General features: G+C 40.8%; 1 protein-coding gene across 13 annotated transcripts in view; it reads left to right on the top strand.

Moving 5' to 3' along the window:
• Positions 1-1635: 1635 nt before the first annotated feature.
• KCNC2 (potassium voltage-gated channel subfamily C member 2) overlaps positions 1636-21300 on the top strand; it is a 102050-nt gene continuing 82385 nt past the window's right edge. For 3 of the 13 annotated variants that reach the window (XR_008447252.1, XM_054049924.1, XM_054050019.1), the window contains exons 1-2: positions 2499-2729; positions 3028-3779. Coding sequence is in view for 12 of the 13 variants with exons in the window: in XM_054049924.1 (XP_053905899.1) it covers positions 3141-3779 (639 nt within the window). In the remaining variant the exon portion in view is untranslated. Of the gene's footprint in view, positions 1953-2495; positions 2730-3027; positions 3780-21300 lie in introns of those variants that run through there. The other 10 variants (XM_054049985.1, XM_054050010.1, XM_054049975.1 and 7 more) reach the window with 7 other exon arrangements.

Below are 21300 nucleotides of genomic sequence, written 5' to 3'. Positions count from 1 at the left end.
ATATTTCGCTTCTTTTTTAGGGACTTCAAAACATACATCTGCAGAAAGCTTTTGAAACTAATTTCTTAAAGTTGCTGCTGCTTTGGGAGTCTGTGTTTACATCATGGATGCCACATACAGACAGATCTGGGTTAAAGCAAGCTGGTCTAAGCACAGTGTCCTTTGAGCATTGCTTCCAGCAGAGCTTCACCCTCCCAACGCCAGCAAGTGACCTGCCAAAGTCTCTGGTGCGGAAGGGGGATGTTTTAGATACCATTATTCCACTCGTTACCCTACTTCACGCCAGGGTATACCCTTGATGTGAAGGTTTTTCTTTATTCTGGATGATGAAGAGATTTTTCTTTTGAGGAAGTGGCAAGAGGGGTCACCTCTTATTTAGCGTGTCTTCTGTCTGGGGCTGGAAGCTTCTTCCCCATTGACCAACCTAGATGAAACCAGGCATCAGTAAAATAGGCTGTAGAAAATGATAGAATCATAGAATAGTTAGGGTTGGAAGGGACCTTAAAGATCGTCTAGTTCCAAACCCCTGCCATGGGCAGAGGCATCCCACTAGATCAGGCTGCCCAAGGCCCCATCCAACTTGGCCTTGAGCACCTCCAGGGACAGGGCATCCACAACTTCCTTTGGCAACCTGTTCCAGTGTCTCACGACCCTCATGGTGAAGAAATTCTTCCTAATGCCTAGTCTAAATCTGCCCCTCTCCAGTTTATACTTGTTACCCCCCGTCCTATCACCACAAGCCTTTATGAATAGTCCCTCTCCAGCTTTCCTGTAGGCCCCTTTCTGGTACTGGAAGGTCGCTATAAGATCTCCTCTGAGCCTTCTCCAGGCTGAACAAGCCCAACTCTCTCAACCTGTCCTCATAAGGAAGGTGCTTCAGCCCTCTGATCATCTTTGTAGCCCTCCTCTGGACCCGTTCCAACAGCTCCATATCCTTCTTATGTTGAGGATTCCAGAACTGGACACAGTTTTCCAGATGAGGTTTCACAAGAGAGGAACAGAGGGGCAGAATCAGCTCCCTCTCAGCTGGTTTGGGGGCAGAGTCTTTTTGGTGGAGGCATTGCTCTCCCTTAACCGGGAACTCACCTTTGCTCGCCCCACAGCCTCCAATGTACAAGGAGTGCGATGCTTCTCTACTGCACTGTACTTGTTTTTTCCAGCTGAGATAAAAGCCCCTATCCGCGAGGGGACCCTCCCGGGACCGCGGGCACCGACCTGCCGGGTAGGGACCCCCCTCCTGGGGGGCTGCGCATCTCCTCTCCGCAGTCACCTGTAGCCAGGCGCCGCTTTTCCTCCGAAAAAAACAGCTCTTCGCAGCTCCCATCCCTTCCCGCGTGTTCGCCTTAAATGAACCAAATCTACGCGCGGCGGAGGTGGCGTTGCCTTTTTTTTAAAAACAATTTTTTTTGGGGGTAGTCGCGATGTTTGTTTTCGCTGTCGCCTCCCCCCGCCCCGCAGGGCTGGGAGCGGGGGGCTGCAGGGGGACCGAGGGACAGGCTCCCCTCTCCCCGCCCCGGGGAGGAGCTTCGGCCGCAAACGAGGTGCGTTTTCACCTTCGGGTTCGTCTTTCCCGGAGAGGCGCCGGGATCGCGGCGGCGGCGTTGCCCGAGGTGCCCCGACCCCACCGCTCATGGCTCGGCTTGGCGCCTGCCAAGCTCCCTCCCGCTCCCCGTGTGGAAAGGCGGCGTCTCTCCTGTGAAAATGAAGGGATCGGGATCTCCGAGCGGGCGGCGGGAGATGCTTTTAAGCCTGTCGGAGTTGAGCATGGAGGGAGGTAAAACAGCTACCTGAACGCGATAAAAAAGAACGAAAAAACCAAACCAAAAACCAAATCAAAAAACCCAAACCCTCAACAACAAGTAGTTCTCTCCTGGCGGAGAGGCAGAGCGGCTGGGAGCTGGCGGCCGCCTCTCCTGGGAAGAGGTGCATCCCGTTTCTCCGCTCGGGCAGAGGTAGCGGAGGGGCGGCGGGGAGGGAGAGGGGCTGGCGGGGGGCAGAGTCCCGCGGGGCGCGCTCGTCTCCATCATTTGGCTGAGAAAGTAGCGAGCCGAGCTCCGCCGAGACGGCTTTTCCAAGGGTGTGCCTGCTGGCTGAGCTTAGCGAGGGGCTTGGTGTTCCTTCCCCAAAGGCGAGCTCTCAGTCCCGAAATAGAGGGGAGGAAAGAGACAGACGTCTAATCCACTCCCCCCCCCCCCCCCCCCCCCCCCCCCCTTAAGATGTTAGGATAATAAAAGATAGATGCCCATTAAATAATTAACCGCACACTTTCTATTCCGTCAGCTCGGTTCACGCAGCCCTGCGAGGGAGAAAGGGGGTGGGGACGGTGTTGGATCCGTACGCGGGCGAAGCGGCAGTGCCATTTCGGTAGCCTCCTTTCGGGGGAAGCGGGGAGGGAGCCCGCAGCCTTGCCCGGGGTCGGGCGGGCGAGCCCCCTGCGGGAGGAGAGGGGCGAGGGGCTGGGACCGGCGGGGCGAGCCGGGAGGGCTCTCCCGGTGGGAAGTGGGGTGGATGGAGGAGGCTGTGGCGGGCGATGACGGTGAGGAATAGCCCCCTCCCTCCCCGCGTCTCCAGGGATGCTTAGGGACCTTCTCTGGAGCGGCGAAGCTGGTGAAGGACTGGAGAACAAGTCTTGGGAGGAGCGGCTGAGGGACTGGTGCTGTTTAGCCTAAAGGAGGCTGAGGGGAGACTTTGCCACTCTCTACAACTATGTGAAAGGAGGTCGCAGAGAGGTGGGTGCTGGTCTCTTCTCCCAAGTGACAGGACGAGAGGGAACGGCCTGAAGTTGCACCAGGGGAGGTTCAGATTGGACACCGGGAAAAATTTCTTCACCAGAAGGGTTATGTAGCACCGGCAGAGGCTGCCCGGGGAGGTGCTTGAGTCACCATCCCCGTAGGTATTTAAAAGACGAGTGGATGGAATGCTTAGGGCTGTGATTTAGCAGTGGACCGGTACGGTTGGGCTTGATGAACTCAAAGGTCTTTTCCCACCAAGCGATTCTCTGATTTGTTCTTTCTGTTTGCGTTTAAGGCAGAAGCTCGTCCCCCGCGACCGGCCGCCCCCCCGCCCAGTGACCGGTCCCCCCCCGGCTCCATCCCCGCCGCCGCTTCCCGCGCCTTCCCAGTCATGTCCGACCCGGAGCGATGGGGAAGCTCGAGGACAACGAGAGGGTGATCCTCAACGTGGGGGGCACGCGGCACGAGACCTACCGCAGCACTCTGAAGACCCTACCGGGGACCCGCCTGGCCCTGCTCGCCTGCGAGTCCCTGAGCGAGTCCCCGGGCGGCGAGGAGCCGCCGCCGCCGCCGCCGCCCCCCAACCCCGCTCCGCCGGTGGGCGGCTGCCCGGAGCCCGGCAGCGGCTGCAGCACCAGGGACAGCGCCGCCGCCAGCGAGTTCTTCTTCGACCGGCACCCGGGGGTCTTCGCCTATGTGCTCAACTACTACCGCACGGGCAAACTGCACTGCCCCGCCGACGTGTGCGGGCCGCTCTTCGAGGAGGAGCTGGCCTTCTGGGGCATCGACGAGACCGACGTGGAGCCCTGCTGCTGGATGACCTACCGCCAGCACCGCGACGCCGAGGAGGCCCTCGACATCTTCGAGGCGCCCGACCTGCTGACGGGCGAGCCGCCCCTCGATGGCGACGACGATGACCTGGCCGCCAAGAGGCTGGGCATCGAGGACGTGGGGGCGACGGCCGATGGCAAGGGTGGGCGCTGGAGGCGGCTGCAGCCCCGCGTCTGGGCGCTCTTTGAGGACCCCTACTCCTCGCGGGCAGCCAGGGTAAGCGCTGCTGGACGGCGCTGTAGAAGCTGAGGGGCTTCCAGGGGTGCACATGCCGTGGTCCGCTGCATGAGAGGCAAGGAGAAGCTCTCCCTGCTTGGGGTGGGTTGTGTGGAGGGGATGCTTTTGTGGGCTGATGCGTGGGGGTGACATCGGCCCCCGTGGGGCGGTAGTGCTTGTCACCTCTGCATTGGCAGGCAATGTCAGGCTGTGCTGGCATCCCGCCTTGGGAATGTGCAGGGGGTGAGGTGGGAGCTGTGCCCCAAGGAGCCTGTGCGGGAGCCATGCTCACCCCTCTGGCCCGGGTCGGGGTATGGTGGTGCCATTCGTTAGGGGGACTTCCTGCTTGTGTGTGTATGTGTCTGGGCAGGAGCAGCACCAAGGTACCCTCATCCTCTCTGAGTATCTGTGTGGAGGTGTGTTTGGGGCCAGGGCATCTGGTCCCACTGGGAGGTTAGCATCCCTCCCCCAGCTCTCAGAGGTCTCGGTGTTGGGGTGAGATGGTGACAGTGATGCAGGAGAGTGACTTCAGCCCTCTGCCACCTTCTCTCTGTCTGTGCTGGGAGATGATCCGAGTTCAGCAAAGTAAGTGTGACAAGGAGTCACCCTGGCTCTCCCTCCATTGATTTCTCAGGGTGACCCTCACAGTCTCTGGGATATGAGGCAGTAAACGATCGTACTAAGTTTCCATTATTTAGATAGGGTTTTTAGATTTTGATGCTGACTACTTTCTACTTCGATGATTTGAATTTTAGTTCCGTCTTTAGTTGCTGTTGTCAGTGGCAATGTGTGTTTGCGTTCTAACCGAGGGCTACAAATGATTGTAGTTCCTTTAGGGGAAATACACAGTGGTGCGTCAAATTTAACAACCAGAAAAGCAACCACCAGCAAACTCGTTACTGGAAATGTTTGATTATAAAATGGTAGTAAGTGTTTTGGAGCATATTTACCAGGATTCCCACGAAGTACTTAGAGCTAAACCTCATCCTGCAGAAAGTACAGTTATGGTGGGTGTCATCTGATCAGTCCTGCTGATTTCACTGGCAAACTCATAGATGTGACCATAAACTTGTGGTTAAATGACTTTTTGAATTGTACCCCAGGGCCTGATGCAGTCCTGTGAAAGTTAGCAACTCCTATGAGCTTAGTGAGGTAAGTTAAACAGAAAATAAAAGTCTAAAAGTCCTTGTTGTTATTACCGTTACTTGGTGAGTGCTCAGATTGGTTGCCCACCAGTGTGTTTTCCCTTGTCAGCTGTCTCCAGCTGATACTTGAAATATGTTTTTAATACAGGATCGATTCTGAAGAAAAACTACCAGAATTGTCTATCTTTACTCATCAATGACATACCCATGTTGCTTGTATCTTAGCTATCGGAATCCTAAAGAGAATTTGACTGTCAGTCACCTGACAAAAACAGTAGTGTGCGTGGTGATTGCGCTGCAGGATGTCTGTCACCTACTGCTTTGTGGAAAGTTGCTGTCCGCACCAAATCTGCAGCTTTCATGCTAGGGAATCTTTCCACTCAACTCTGCTGGGGAACTGAGGAAGACGAAGGAAATGCTAAATGGAAGATACCAAGAGAAATAGGAAGGTAGGCATGCTGCTGATGATTGTACCCTGGAGTTGTAGCTGTCACACGATTTTTCAGTCCACTTTGATCCATGCTTTGGCAGAGCCTGTAGGCACTTGCTTTCCATGCTTTCTATCTGTACTGGACCATCCTGAACCGTCAGTGGCTCGGGTGAAGATATTTTGAGATTTTGAAATTATCGCCATATTAACACTATAGTAGAAAACTGTGACATGGCAAGATTCATCTCTTAGGAGATATGTTATTTACCTTTTTATAACTTAAAACCTGATTTTAGACATTACATTTTGATTTCAACTCCAGGCAGCGAGAGTAAGGCAGTGTCAAAGCCATAACAATAGTGTCTAAATCAGTGTTTTCATTTTCTTCAAGGCTGCTACTCTGTGCCTTGATCTTCCAGGTAGGGAGAAAACTTTAAGAGCCATGGGCAAGTTTTAATGCTTTAAGTAAATTTGTATTTAAGCCTAGCATCCACTTAATAAGCACTCTTGAACACATTAATTTAGGGTGATCGTAACCTTAGTTTGGAACTTGAGGCGTTGCTGTCAATTCAACATTTTCCCCACACCTGAAACAAAGACATTATATTCTGAGTATTCTGGCAAATACACTTCTGTTTTATGTCAGCTGAAATGATGACTAACTCTAAAAACATTTGAGTGAAATCCTGGCGTTACTGAAATCAAGACAAAACTCCGTGAACATCAATCATTGCCTCATAGTGTTAGCTACTGACTCATACACCACTTAGATTATGGTAAGGCTGCTTAGTGGTAAACTTTCTTAATAACTGTGGTAATTATTTTTTAGCAATACTGCCTGATTTAACTTCAGCAACGTCTTTTGTGGGGAGTATGATGATGATAAAAATGGGATATTTTTCTATTAATGAAATGGTACTTAATATTTGTGATTTTCTTTATCCTTAACTGTGATCTCTAAAAATAGAAATTTATAGAAATTCAAATATAAGTTGCCATGGTAACCTATTGGGGGGATAGTACACGCACAAGATTATTCTAGCAAGACCATTCAGTGATGTTATATAAATAGTGGAACTACTTTGTTGACAGGAAGGTTTACTTTATTTGAGATTATAAAAAAAACCCCTCAACTTCTAGTGCATGTAGCTTGATATTCAGGTAGTGACATCTACTAAATACATTTTTTGTAAATATAAAATGTAATCCGTGTGCGCACAAACCTGCAACACTTTTGTTTGTTTCTTACATTCAGGAGTTTATTTCTGTTTTCATATTATCGTTTTGGATTTCATAGACTGTGAAATGAAATTAAAGAGTATCGCGGTACTTCTTTCACTCCAGGCTTAATACAACGATCGTTCTCAAACTGCTGTTTGATGGAATGCTATTATGGAAAGAATGTAGGTATGGAAAGCTAGTGGCATAAGATGCTGTTGTAGGAGGAGAAGTGTTGGGCAACTAACTCTTAAAATACGTTGATTTAAACATCTCTGAAACAGACACTTAGATGATTATTACCAGAATCAAACATGTTTTGTGAGTTTGACTAGTTAATACCTGTGCATGATTTTGGTGTCCTTTGATGGATGATAAGTGCAAGGGGCTCGTTATGCTTTAGTAAAGTGCAAAGATATGTCTAAATAGTTTGTAAGAAAATACAAGGGGAGTAATTAAGCACTGAGTTTAATAGAGTGTCTGCAGATGCCCAGCAGGACCTAGAATGTCAATGCTAGTCTCAGATATTGTATTTCAAATTAATTAGGTTTTCAAGTCTTTTTCACTTTTGAATAACATTTGAAACATGATGCTGTTTAAAGAAGTAATTAGTATTTGTCATTGATTTTTTCCTAAGGATTATGTATTACTGATGTACTTAGTGCAGGAACTCAAAAATGACACTGAGATTTACAGAGTTCATGGCTTTTTACCCTTCATTTTCTGAGAAGAATCTGAATCTGTGTGCAAAGCAGGGACTAGTGCCTGTGAAGTTTGGTAGCTCAGCAGCGCAGGAGTCAGTGTGCCCCAGGGCACTCAAGCAGGCATTGCCTTCAACACCCTTATCTCCTTGTTCTCAGAAGCTGAAGAGAAGTTACACAACAGCTTTGCTCTATGGTCTTTGTAGGATAGATCATAATCATGTGGTTTACAATGGAAGGATAAAAAAATAATTAGCAACTATTTGTAAACTTAGCTGCAAGTAATTATTCACTGAAATGCAAGTAAAACCACAAAAGCCTCGCAGTCTAGATGTTGAGATACTTACAGCTTGCAAGTGTTAAAAATACTGATCTTGTGCTCCTTCATTGTGAAAAGAGAAGCTGGACTTAAGCAGTGAGCAGTTTTTTTTGGATGGAAATACAAAGTTCCCATCTACTGTTTTACATGAAATTACATTCAGAGACTCTTTTCAGTGTCTTCTAACACCTACACCAGCTTTGAACATTTGGTGGGGATGGTTGCTGGAAGAATGAGCTGAAGTTAAGTGAGATGGGAGAGGGAGAAAATATGATTTTATGGATCCCCTCAAAAGGTTAAAGCCGTGGAAAGCACATTGGAGTGTGTTCCTATCAAGGGTAATTTATGTCATTGTTTGGTGTCTTGCTTATGCTTTTTCCAGGCATCTGTCGTGTACTAGGGTGAGTGAATGGAGTGGGTTAAATTTAGGGCTTTGGCTGCTCATAATGCAAGATGGTTTTTATTTTTGGTGGGAGCAATGCTGCTGGGATAGCTCGATTGAGACATCTTGAATGGAGTGATGAAGATGCATTAATCTTGGAATACATGTTTATACATTAATAGTGAATAGCAGAGTTGCTTTCTTGGCAAACAAGCCCTTTAATTTGTAAGTGAAATCTTTACTCTCTTATCATTTATCCAATAAGGAAAGCAAGTATACGCTAGATATTACCTTTAGTAATTTTTGAGCTATGCAGACATCTTCTATCTGAAAGTTATTATAAAAGTATACAAAGAAAATAGCAAACATGGATAAAAAAATTTACAAGAGGGTGTTTTTTTTCCTGTGCTGGTAATTAAAGTGCTGAATTTATTTTTAAGCGGGAAAAGAGTCCATTAGGTTAAGTTGGCAAAACCCAGTATTTCTGTCAGAAGCATTTAGCCTACTGGAGCTGTCATTTTTAAAGAAACAGCAAGATTTGTTCCTAATTAAAAAAATCATAATGCCTGCTGTTACAGATATTCATACTCTCTGTAGCTTTATGGGTACATGGGCTGACTAAATCACAATATAAGTAATTTTTATTAATGTACTTCTGGCATGCTAAAGGTCTTAATTGGAAATTGTAGCGTAATACATGACACATTCAATATAAACTAGTTTGATCTGTCTTAAGTATAGATGGTCTCTGATGGCGCTGACATATTGGTGAGGTAAAATCAGCAAGATTTCTGCCTCCCGAACTTCTGCCTTTTCCTCTACAGCTGTTCTGCCTGATGCTGCTAGTGTTTCCATGGAAACAAGCCAGCTCTTGGCTTCCTCTTCCCATTGAAAACAGCCTTCTTGCTGTCACTTATTCATCTGGGAAAAGCATTTTGTCATGGCTCTGACATGAATGCCACAGAGATGATCTGCCCTGTCATTTCTGAAATAGATGCTGTTACGCGTGTGCGCATGCATACAACCAGATTTCGTCTCCCAATGACTCTAAAATAATTTGGTTAACGGGCTTAGGCTGCTTAGGCTGAATTTGCTTTGGTGTAACTGGGAATGGAAATTAGTTTAACATGCACATCCCAAGGTAATAGTGGCAAGAGAAGTATTTTTGATTGAAGAATCTGGCAGACCATGTTCCCTTCCTTTATGTAGTTAATACACAATGTGCTCTCTATAATGTTTTGTTTTCAGTGGTAAAATTCTTAAATGGTTTACTTTGGGGATGAGAACTTATCTTCAAATTGTTTAAGACGGTGGTGGGAGGAATAGCTCATAACTTCTGGTGAATATTGTATAAGTTTCAATGCTACTATCATATAAGATATCACATTATTTTGCTATCATATAATGCAGGCAGTATATTCAAACAGTGATGTAAGAAAACTGATATCTTCAACATCGCTATGTTTTCAAACTGTCTGGTACTTAGTCCAAGGTAATTGTATGAATACCCTGTGATGGAGTCAGTATTTTTGCTTATTTTGGTGAATTTGTGTTAAGTCATAATCAAAGAAGTTCATAACTCAGACTAATCCTGAATCTTTGATTAGTTTCCTTCACTGTAGAAAATTTAAGATGTTTTAAAGGAAGTTTGTGTAAAACTTGCTTTTCCTCTTCTTCCTCAATGATCATTGGCAGAAGGTGACTGTTCTCCTGTTCATAGGAGGTTACCTTACAATTGGTGTAGAAGGATCAGAGAAAAGGAAAGGCATCCCTATGTAAATTTTTAATATTTTAATAATCTTTTATGAAGTGCTACTGTCTAGTAGTTATAAGACGGAGGAGACAAGTCCTGCACATTAACAAGTGCTATTTCACTACTGTTCATTTTTGCAGAGGCTCTTCCTGCTCGTCCTGTGCTTCAGACTGTTGGCTCATCTTGGGGAAACATGGTTCCCTTCAGCCAAAGCTAGAAAGAAAGAGTTTATGCTCTTTGTGTTTAGCGTGTGATGGGGATACTATGTTCCCTTTTAATTCTCTTTACTAAACTCTTTGTTAGACCTTACTTCTGGCAGTGTGATTTACATAGGCTCATTGATGAAGTGTTGAAACTTGTGGGGATTTCTGCAATTTTCTTTTTAGTGTGGGCAGACTAGCTAAGTAAATAAAAATATAGAGATGGTAATATTTGGAATATCAAACTATTGGTTTTCCTCCTGCTAAGTATATTTGTTACAAGAATACAACTCCTTTACACACACTTATTCTTTCTCAAGCGCATAATCTTCCTATTATAAATAAGTAACTGCAAAGGAACAAAAAGATGTTTTTAAAACGACACTAAGGATGGCTATTCAAGAATTTTATGTGGAGAGTGAATAGGAGAGCTACATCCACTCTTACTTAGGCGTGCTGTTATTTCTGAAGAGCCTTTCTTCTAGTGCAGTGGCTGGAACACGAGAATGCTTCATACATTAAAAATAATTTAAAGCGGCAAATATAAAATACAATTGTAGAAGCATGTATGGCCTTACTAGTATAAATTTAGCATTGTCAATATTTATCAACATGACAAAAGGGATACAAGTTGTAGTGATGACTTGGTACCTTTCCTTCCTATCATGATATATGCATGTTTATGTTGTTATAACTTAGTACTAATTTTGTCAGAGAGCTGTAGAAATAGCTGCAGAGAATGAGCATCAAATCACATGGTTGTTTTTTTTTTGTTTAGTTCTACAAATGTGTTTAATTAACATCATTGTTAGTACTTTATGATGACTAACGCACTTTTGAAGAAAATCTCCACTTCCATCTGTTAATCAGTAGTGTTAAAAATACAACCTAATCATATGAAATACAATTTCTTGTGATTTGGGATTTACTTCACAGAATTTTGGACTGAAGTGGTGACTTGAAGCTTAAATTATCCGATTATATATTATAACTATGTGTTGGTTTCTTTCCTCTGCCTTTGAGATGAAAATTCGGAGATGTTCCTCTGGTTTTGATTTTTATACCAGTAGGTTAATTATTATAGTGGTGTAATAATTCAGTCCTTGTGTATTACGGACAGCCTGCTGTAGTTTTCTAGTGTTTCTAGGTGAAGCTTGGATATCAGATTTGTGATATGCTCCTGAAAAATGCTGTAAACAGAGAACAGTCTCGTGCCCTAATGCTGAATAATGTGGTGAAGTTCATTAATATGCCTTGAATTTACCACACAATATCATTGTCTCTTTTTTATGAAATAAATACAATTTCAGTATTTACATTTTCATTAGTGTATGGCATACAAAATTACATTTTTTTTTTTACCTTGCCTGGTCTTTAAAAAATTTGAAGTATCTCTTGAAGTTTGCGCATTTTGGTTTTGATAATGTGTAGAGTACTGGCTGTATGGCAATAATCTTATTTTTAACTGTTTAATCGTCATCCTAAGAGAAATAATTCTTCTTTAGGAATGACTTTAATCACACTAAAATGATTGCTTTGATAATAGCATTAGACTACTCCAATACTAGGGGTCTAACCTTATTCGGGATTTTAAAGCAACCAAAATGAAACACTGAAACTCAATTAGTGGATGAGAAAAAATCTCTTTCAGTGAATTGTATTGGAGAAGATGAAGTCCAGTAGAGTGCAAAAGAGGGCCGCAGAACAGTGCTGTGAAATGCTAGGTACACATGTGCTGAGTTCCGGATAATTTTCCAAAGGGACTGCGTTGGTGCCTGCCACAACACTGAGCTTAACCATGCCCAATGGCATCCTGCTGGCAGGTGCCTTTAAGTAGAGGGAAAAATAACGTCTTCTCATTGTATTGCTATTGGCCTAATAAATTTCCCAGATCATAAATGTTCACAAAATATATTAGGCTTTTATGTGCTGTCTACTATAAGATTGAGAGTAATCAAGTATATAGTAATTAGTATTTTAGATAAGGCCTGTGCAATAATAGATTTTTTAGGTTTTTTTTTTAAGTAGTGGTAAAAATTTTTACAGGACAATGTAAAGGATGATTTTAAAGTATGCAAATGTGTGGATATAAACTTTCTTTACACCTTAGAGAATACCAAAGGAGATGCTCTTATTAGTCCTTATTTTTACATAGGTATTGAAAGATCCTCTTCACTTTTCAAGCGAGCTGTCTGTTTTATCTTCTCCATTGGCACTTGGTAATCCTTCATCCATATAAATGGCAATTACTTTAATAACTGCTTTCATGAGTACCTTAATTTTCACAGGGTAATGATTTTTAGGAGCTAAAAAGTTAACTTCAATCTTTTTTATATATCATCTAAAGTGTTGTGCACGTTTTTTTCTGACAGGAATTTTGCAGTAATCTAAATTTAATCTGGATATAGTTTGGAGAAGAACTTTATTTGTCTTTCTGGTTTCTGATTTGGGAAAGAAGTTTTCTTGCATTTTCAATTCTAAGTCTGATATCGATGTTCAGTTTTTAATTTCAATTTTATTGATGCACAAGCATACCTGGATTTCGTCTTGAGAATTCTTGCCTTACTCTGGAAAACTACACAAATTATAAATAGCTCTGTGGGAACTGAGTTTTGGCTTTCTGTACCTTCCTGAGGAGGGAAGTGGAGAGGGAGGTGCAGATTTTTTCTCCCTGGTATCCAGTGACAGAACATGTTGGAATAGTTTAAAGCTGCATCAGGGGTGGTTTAGACTGGACATTCCGAAACATTTCTTTACTGAGAGTATGGTCAAACCACGGAACAGGTTTCTGAGAGAGCTCATCAATGCCCCAAGCCTATCAGTGTTTAAGAAGCATTTGAACAATGCCTTAATACCACATTTTAGGACTTGGTCAGCCCTGAATTGGTCAGAAAGTTGTACTAGATGGTATTTGTAGATCCATTCTAAATAAAATAATGTATTCTAAATGAATGAGTTCTGGCCTTCCAGCTTTCTTTTCCCTTACAATGGAAAATGAAGTTCATTTACTTAATAATCATGATGTTTCAGATGTTCATGCCTTAATAACTGTAGAAATAATAAGTGACATATTATATAAGTGGCATATAATAAGTGACATCAACAGATGTTTTTGCGTAGAAATCAAGCGGGGTAGGATTTCAGCACAGGTATTGAACATCAGCACTATCTGTTCATTATCTGGTAATACTTATGTTAAACAAATTGCTGTAAACAATTTGGACTTATTGGACTTACTCACCCTTTGGCCAGTAAATTTTATTATTGGCTGTATTCAAGACTGCTTGAATGTAGTTTTGAATTCAAGGACTGAAACTTTTGATAGCATAATGGAGTTATTTTCCTGCTTGCCTAGGTGAAATACCTGTGCAGCCTGGAGAAAGAAATGGTCCTGTTTGTCATTCTTCTGCAAAATAGACACGTGAAGCTGATGTTTCAGTGACCCGTGAAGGGTCAACAAAATTGGTTTGATGCATTGCAGCTACAGGGTCTCCTTGGTCAGTCATTGCGTGTTTTAAGTTGGTGCTTTGATAGCACAACAAATGAGCTGGGGGAATTAAAAAGGAGAAAATATTTGAAAAAAAGGAAAATTACATTTTGTTGAAAAATGATATGTCTTGGACTGAAACAAAGAATGTGGTTTCATAGCCAGCTGAATCTTAAAACTGGCAAAGGCATTTTTTATTGCATCTGTGGGGTTTTATTAATTATGTTTGTTGCTTTAAGGATGGAAAATCTTGGGTTTTTTTTAAACTAGAGGTTTATCTACTTACATTTCTTGTTGCAGTTGCCATTTCCTTAATCTTAAAGTGAGAAGAGAGCTTTGATCTTTTCAGAATGACTTCCCTAGTGACTAGGTTTATCACAGTTTGGAAACAGATACTGCAGGTAGGTACAGTCTTGCAGCCAATCTCCACCTCAGTTCAGGGGCTGTGACAGCTGCGAGCATATTCCAAAACTACCTCTGGAGGCTCTCAGAGTTGGTTCTTAAGTTATCTGTTTCCTCACTCTTCAGCCCCACCACATTGCATTCAGTATCTTGCACCATCACTGAGCTAATGACTGGCTAGTCTAATACATCTGAATCAATGCCTTTTCCAGTGCTTTTGTGATAAAATTAGCCATTCTGCTATGGTTTGAAGTACAATGATTGCCGTAGTTACCTCTCTACTCTTAATACTGCCTTTGGTAGTGGTGTTAACAGCTTTTCTTTGAAAACGTGATGGCATGCATCATTTGCTGAGATGAAAATTTCAATGATTTTGTATTCTCAGCAATTGGAAGACATTTAAATTCAGTATTTGGTAGCAGAAATGTACCCATTAGTCTTTAGAGAAGTGCAGATGTAGTTCATGTTCCATTTGTATATTGTTAGAGCAACCTACCTTGCACTGCAGTTTTGACAGATTCATGAGATGAAGGCAGTCCTCTTTGAAATAATGCCTGCTTTTGTTCAAATATCAATAGCTAACTTTCTAAAATAGCATGAGGAAAATTATTAAACTCCTGTCTTGTGTTGCTGCTGTTTGTGTACTCCTTGAAAATTCAGATCAGGAGGCATGTATTAGTAATTATAATAAACAAACTTTGCAAATCTTATTTTGCTTGTTTACTGGCAATGCAGTTTTAGAATAACAAGATAATTGTTACAGTTTCCTAATCATATTGTAAGTTAAATTCTGCCTCCGGAAACCCTTGTCTCTGGGTGGGAAAGTCTTGGCAATAGTGGAAGCTAAAGGAAAAATGTGTGACCCAAATTTTTCATTGCAATTCTACTGTTCAGACAAGTACAGTGTGACAACTGTGTGCACTGCAGAAACAGGGGTGAAATGTGAGTCTGGGACAAGGGAGAAGAACATTTGTGGTCCTGGTGCATTCAAACTTCAGGTGGCATTTTTATCCATATATAAAGATGTTGATGCAAATAATATTTTTTTGTGTGTATACAAATGTATGTATGTATATGCATACACACACATATACATTTCTAAACAAATGCATATATTGGTGTTACTAACCTGTAATTATAGCAGTCAAAAAGACTTTTATTTTTTCCCATTTGTCCTTGAAGGTTTTAATGAAGAAGGCCGCATCCCAGATCTCATGACTTATTCAGTGTTCTTGCTTTTAGTTGTTTAAATCAGCTCCCAGCTGTAAGTTCAAGTAGTTTTGTGGACTGTCTGAATATCTTGCTTTATTAGGCTTTCATAAATCTATATTACTGGATACACATATGTATTTCTATATTGGTTTACAGTATTTTGTTAATCATATTTGATGATAGAAGTAGCGTTATATTCTTTATTAATTTTTATCTCACTAGAGATGGGAAAACCTGAAGCAGTTATGTAACTAAAGAAATTTTGCATTCTGTGAATGGGGGGGACTCAGTGCCAATTAAACCTTCTCCTGCACTTGGCGTATTACAAAGTTGGCTTTGAGTGTAGATTTGTTGCTGTCAGAAGTTTCTGAATTCACTTTATAGCTTTTTCTCACTGAAGGTTTTGACTCTCTCTGTCTAAATGGGCCCCTTATTTTCACGTTCTTGTAGAGGTTTAATTGTTTTCAAAATCTCTATCCTTTGGGCTAACTTTGTTAGAAATGTCCAGGTGGTTCAGAATTCTTAGTTGAGGGATTGGCATGTCTTATCTTGTTTTGAAAAAAAAAACCCCCAAAACAACAGAACAGTCCAAAACAAAGTAAAGTTGCTTTTCACTTGGAAGTCCTGACAGCTTAGAACAACTTTTCTGAAGCAAGCAGTTACATTTACACTTGTTACATCAGGAAACATAACTCTACCAGAGTAATTTGAAGTCAGGAACAGGTTAAGAGTACAAGCAGAGGCTGAAGGACTGTTGTGACTGGAAAGGTGTTTGACTGATGTGAGGAAATCCTTCCGCATTTGAGAGCTCTGAAATGAATTCATTGCTTTCTCTGCAATGAATGCTGAATCAAGATGAATATTTTTTTACAGTGTTTTGTGCAGTCACTATTGCATTATGACATACATTATGCCATTTAAAAATACCTATTCAAAAGCAAACTAATATTTTGTGATGTACAATTTTTTTTTTTATGGAAAGCACCTATGAAATGTAAATGATGAGACTATTATTTCTGTGACTTTGTTTCAAATATCCTACAACAACTACTTATATTGTTTCTAAAGAGTTACACAAAATGGCTCAGAAACCTATATAAAGTCAACGTCTGGTAAATTATATAGTCTTGCACTAGAACTGTGCTGATTTTTGTATTATAAAAATCTATATATTCTTCACATTATTTTTATAAGACATTTCAAGAAATTCATGTCTCCCAGGGATGCAGCTTTCTCTTCTTCAGCTGGTAAGGGGATATATTAAATACAAGCAGATTTGGCAATCATTTTCATTGGATTATGTTGATAACACATACCATGATTTTTCATCTTTGAAGTGTTGCAACCTGTTTTATTATTCATTTGTTTCACTTTTTTTTTTTGCATAGTTATTCTTTTTGAAGGAAGAGACAATCGGTTCAAGTCAAGTTCATACATCTCTGCTTCTTGAATATTGAATAAAGAGAAGCACAAAAACATGAAACCAACATTTAAGTGGAAGACACAAAAACTCATAGTAAAGTGAATGCTGTAAGTGGTGTAGGAATTGTGTTATGAATAACTCCTTTGGTTAGGCTGGGGTGGACATGGAGAGTAAAGAGGGCTTAATGACTGAAGCACTGGTACAGAATACTGGAGATCCAAGTTTACATCTTTTCTAGGTTGTAGCATCTTCTGAGGTTCACTGCACTACTATGGTTTACCCTGTCTGCAAACTGGGAAAATATAAATGTTCTGTTACCTTAGAAAATAATAATAAAAAAACCTTAAAAAATATGTAGTACTCAAATAATGCAGTAAAATAAAGAGCAAAGTAAGTAAGAGTAAAATTTAGAGCAAAGGACGCTTTGGCACTTTTTGAAGAAGGTTAGGGGTATTTACTGTTTTCTGTATCCAGAGATTTAAGCTTACATAATCATCTTGTGGTATCTGTTCCACACCCTGTCTGCCTTTTTTTTTTCCCATCAAGACCTTTGCCTCATTCACTTTACAGCATGGATCTATGCTGGCACTAAACTGGAACTGTCTAGGCATTTGGATACATGCAGTAATGAGTATGAGAGGAAATCCTCCTAATATATTGATAATTTTGTTTGCAGAGCGGAATTGGAAGAGGGTATTCAGAGGAGACATGTAAGGAAAAAAATGTAAGGAAAAAAAGAAATCTTTGAATTCAATAAGAAAACATTGACCATTTTGTGAACTGACTGAGGCAGAGTATACGTGGGAAAACATTCTTCAGTCATGTGAGCAAAAATTGTTTTGGAGGACATGAACACAGGGAAATTGAATTAAGGTGGAGGTTGGCACAAATACAGTTTGTCAAAGTTTTTCCTCCAAAAGTTGCTATTAGTGATTTCAGAATAAAAGGCTTCCAGAATTTAATACACCTGAAAACAATGTAATTATCCATCTTACAAATTGCTGAACACTTTCAAAGACATTTGGTTTTCAGCCTGTGCAGTGAAATTCTGGCACAACAGAGTAGACAGTGTTAAAATGTGAAATATTGGTCAGTCTTTACAGTTGGCTCCACTACCAATTTAGTCTGCAGTCTATTAGAAAGAGTGTTCAATATTTTTAATGATCTCATGTTGAGTCTTGTTTCTGTTCTGCAACTGCTTTTGAAGTGTGGTGGGTAATGATCACCATCACTCTAGATATGGAGAGGAATGGTGGAGGTTACAGGCAGTACTTCTAGGGGACGCGTTTTACGAGACTTCTCCTATATAGGGGGAAAAAAAAAAAGGCAAGATCTCAAATGGATGCTCAGTGTGATCAATACTTATGGTAGCACCTTCAGGAGCATTTGCATTGCTTAGCAAAAGCTAGTTGCTATTCTCTTCTGCTTTTTAATATGTTAATTGATTGTGTTTGAATACATAGGTGAACAGTATTGGCTAAGCACTTAGTGTTGTTGTAACTGAGTTGTAAATTTTGGTAAGAGCTTTTTCCAAAGCAGTAGGTAGTACCTGTTCCTGACTTCTGAAATAACACCTGTCTTTCTGTCCTGCCTCTCTTATACGAGACTGATTTACACACGAACTCTAGCTGCGACTTCTTTCTGTAGAGATAAGTGAATTCTTGGTATACAGGTGAATGTGTTTTCATGAGTCATACCTTGTTCATTCACTCACTGTGAGTGAATGCCAAATATTTTGCTAACTTGATCAGAAATCTGAATTGTTCTGTAAATGGTAGAAGCCAGATGCAATAGCATTGCCATCCAAACTGCTGAAGTGTTTTGAAGATCTGCTTTTACAGATGACTGAGGATACCAATGATGTTAGTTCAATTTTCCCTTCTTCTCCTCTTTCCAGAACGTCACAGGCTGTTACATTACTTCTACGTACCAGAGTAACCGTACTGAATTGTTACAGGAAATTAATTAATCAATTAACTGCGCATTTCTGTGCTGGGAAAAAAACCCACCATCTAGCTATATCTGGCCAAGATTTGGGGATGTGATAATGTTGGTTGAATTAATTCCAAGACAGCAGTTGACAAGAATTAGATCTGCTCTGATTGTGGACAGGCAAACAATTCCTCCATTCAGTTAATTGCTTTGGAATGAGATGCAAGGTAAACACGTGAGGTCAGTTTCTTTTTCTACCTGAAATTATCATTGCTGATAGCTTTGAAAAGGGAAAGCTGTCTTTTTGGGATTTCTTCTGGAGCTTTGAGTTTTGAAAACATTCAAAAACATGTATTTTTAGTAGCTGCACCAAGCAGCACCTTATAATGTAAGATCTTTTATTTAGAATTGAATCCACATATCCAAGCACTAAACCAACTGTAAAGTATTCAGCAACAGAAAATGTATAGAATTATAGGTTTATAAGTCTGCTGTATCTGTTTTCTCTGTGCATGCACCATGCTGATGTTGTGCAGTGTTCTGAATTTGCCAAAGCTGGTTCTGAACCAGGAGTGTTGGACAGATCTTGTTTCACCATGTAACTTTAAAAAGCAAACCTTCCATTACAAGAGCCTAACATGAAAAAGCAGTTCCATGTGTTCCTAACGGTAACTGGAAATTGTTGGCATGGGTGACTAATTTAGCCCCGAGAAAGCTATGAGCTGGTAACCATAATAATGAGCTGCAGTGCTTTTTAAACTGAATTTGGCACTAGATGTTACGAAGGTTCTCTTTCCCTGCTCTGATGTATTTTAGAGTGAAAACCGTAGTATTGTAAAATATTTTCAAAACTTATCAAACTAAATACCTTGCTTTTTGTAAATATTGGAGTTTATAGAGTTTATAGTGCTGTTCTTTAGCATCGAGGAGATCTATGTTTACAAGACAGACACTGTGCTTCCTGCATGAGTCTGGCAATCTCTGAATCTGTAAGGGATTTCCGAGAATATGCAAGGAATCCTGGACAAACTCAGCAATGTCAAATTGATAAGCTAAGTGTGCTAGAGAATTTGAGTGTTCCTATGAATAGGAAACCAGTAAATTTTATTCTGAAAAAAATACATTGAGACCTTGAGGACAGAGGATCTTAAGAATTTAATCGGGAGATATTGAAGAAAAAAGATACATTTGTAATGGCAATTAAAAATAAAAGCCAGAGGATGGAAAAGAAAAGACTTGTTGGGGAGGGTTTTTTTGTTTGTGTGTTTTGAAACCCCAAAGTAGGTGAGGCTCTGGAAATTAGGGACTAGTGTTGCCCTGAAATGTAAGTTGTGTTGGTTGTAGTTGCTTCTGCATTTGTTTTATTCTGCTGCCTAGGGAAGGAAAAATACATGTTAACAGTTTTGTAGTGTGAAAATATTTGCATTTATCACAATCCTTGGGAATTCTTCAGTGAATTCTTCAGCTCATTAGGATAAAGTATTGGCAGGAAGAAGGGAAAGGACTGGGAGAAGCCTCAATGCCCATTTGCACAGAACTACATGGTCATCTTAGGCATAATTATACACTTGGTTCTTTAATTTTGAAAAGCAATATATAAAACTTTTAGTTTACCATGAACCTCTCTGAAGCTGTATCTGAATGGTAAAAGTTCAATGTACTCTGTAAGCTTCAGAATGCAGTCCTGTACATGAATTTGCTTTTTGTTAGTGGCTCACAATCCTGATTCTGTGCTTTTATAACCTCTCTATCAAAACGATGCTTGTTCTGCAGTACTTTTAGCTTTTTAGATTGGGAATTTTGAAGTTAAGTGTCTGGGAATAAATAACATATATGGCATTGAGCTGTAACTGTGGTAGCCAAAACACTTAAGAGTTAAATATTTACCCACATGCACCAATAGTATGAACATTATAATATGGTGATTTTCAAGAAAACAGAAGATTTTTTTTTTCAGTTCATAAGAAAGTGAAAAATAGGTCATGTTAAAGAGAAGAGGCTAATAAGATAAATGTTTAATATTTGGAATTCAGGAAAACCACTAAGTAGCATAGAATTTTTTTTCTTTTGTTTCTTGCTCATTAGTTTTTACAAAATAGCCTTGAATAGAGTTGCCCTAAGGGAGGCTACACTATACTTTCTGAACTGACATACTCAAATCAAGGCTTTTTCTCCATCTTAGAACCTTTTTAGGGCTGTTGTTGGAAGACACTGCTACTGCAACAGTAAGAAAGAATTCTAATAAGTCTTTGAGGAACCTCAAATAAGTAATTCTTCTACTTTTTTAAACAAAGAGTATGTTTTAAAGTTATTGGAAAAACAGGTGAGCTTTAGTTCATTTTCAGGTACTCTTCTGCAAAAGTTATATTTATGTGATATCATCTGTTGTGGGTTTTATTCTTTCGGGAGAGAGACACAGAATATAGTGTCAAGAATGGCTAACACCTTGCTCTGCAGAGAGAAAGGTGAAGACAACTGCAAATGATTGATTGGAACTTCTTTTATAAGATGATGTAATTTTTTTCTACATTTCCTGGTTCAAGGATTCCCTCTCCTTTGATACAGGAAAATATGAATTAATTATAAACTTAATAAACATGTTTCCTAAGCCTGTATTCCTCCTTTGATCTTACGTCATGCTTTTCTTTAGTCAAAGGTAATATTGAGAAGAAACTGTTCAACAAACCTCTTTAAAAAAAGAAAAATTCTCTGTAGAGTGAAAAGGCTCTTAGCTGTTGTCTGGAATACAGGAATATGATGACCTCTGGAGTCCCAGGCTTGATCTAATACACATTGCTGTTTTTTAGTGTCTTAAAAGCTATCTGAAGTTTTGCATTAAGTCTCTTTTTTGGTAAATTTATATTATGGCAATAGGTTTTTGTGTGTGTGTGATTGTAGTGTTTATGAGTTATAATGT

Source organism: Cuculus canorus, chromosome 1 (assembly GCF_017976375.1).
Source record: "Cuculus canorus isolate bCucCan1 chromosome 1, bCucCan1.pri, whole genome shotgun sequence".
NCBI classification, from domain to species: domain Eukaryota; kingdom Metazoa; phylum Chordata; class Aves; order Cuculiformes; family Cuculidae; genus Cuculus; species Cuculus canorus.
Note: the sequence above shows the minus strand (reverse complement) of the source record. Positions and strands in the feature narration are given on the sequence as shown.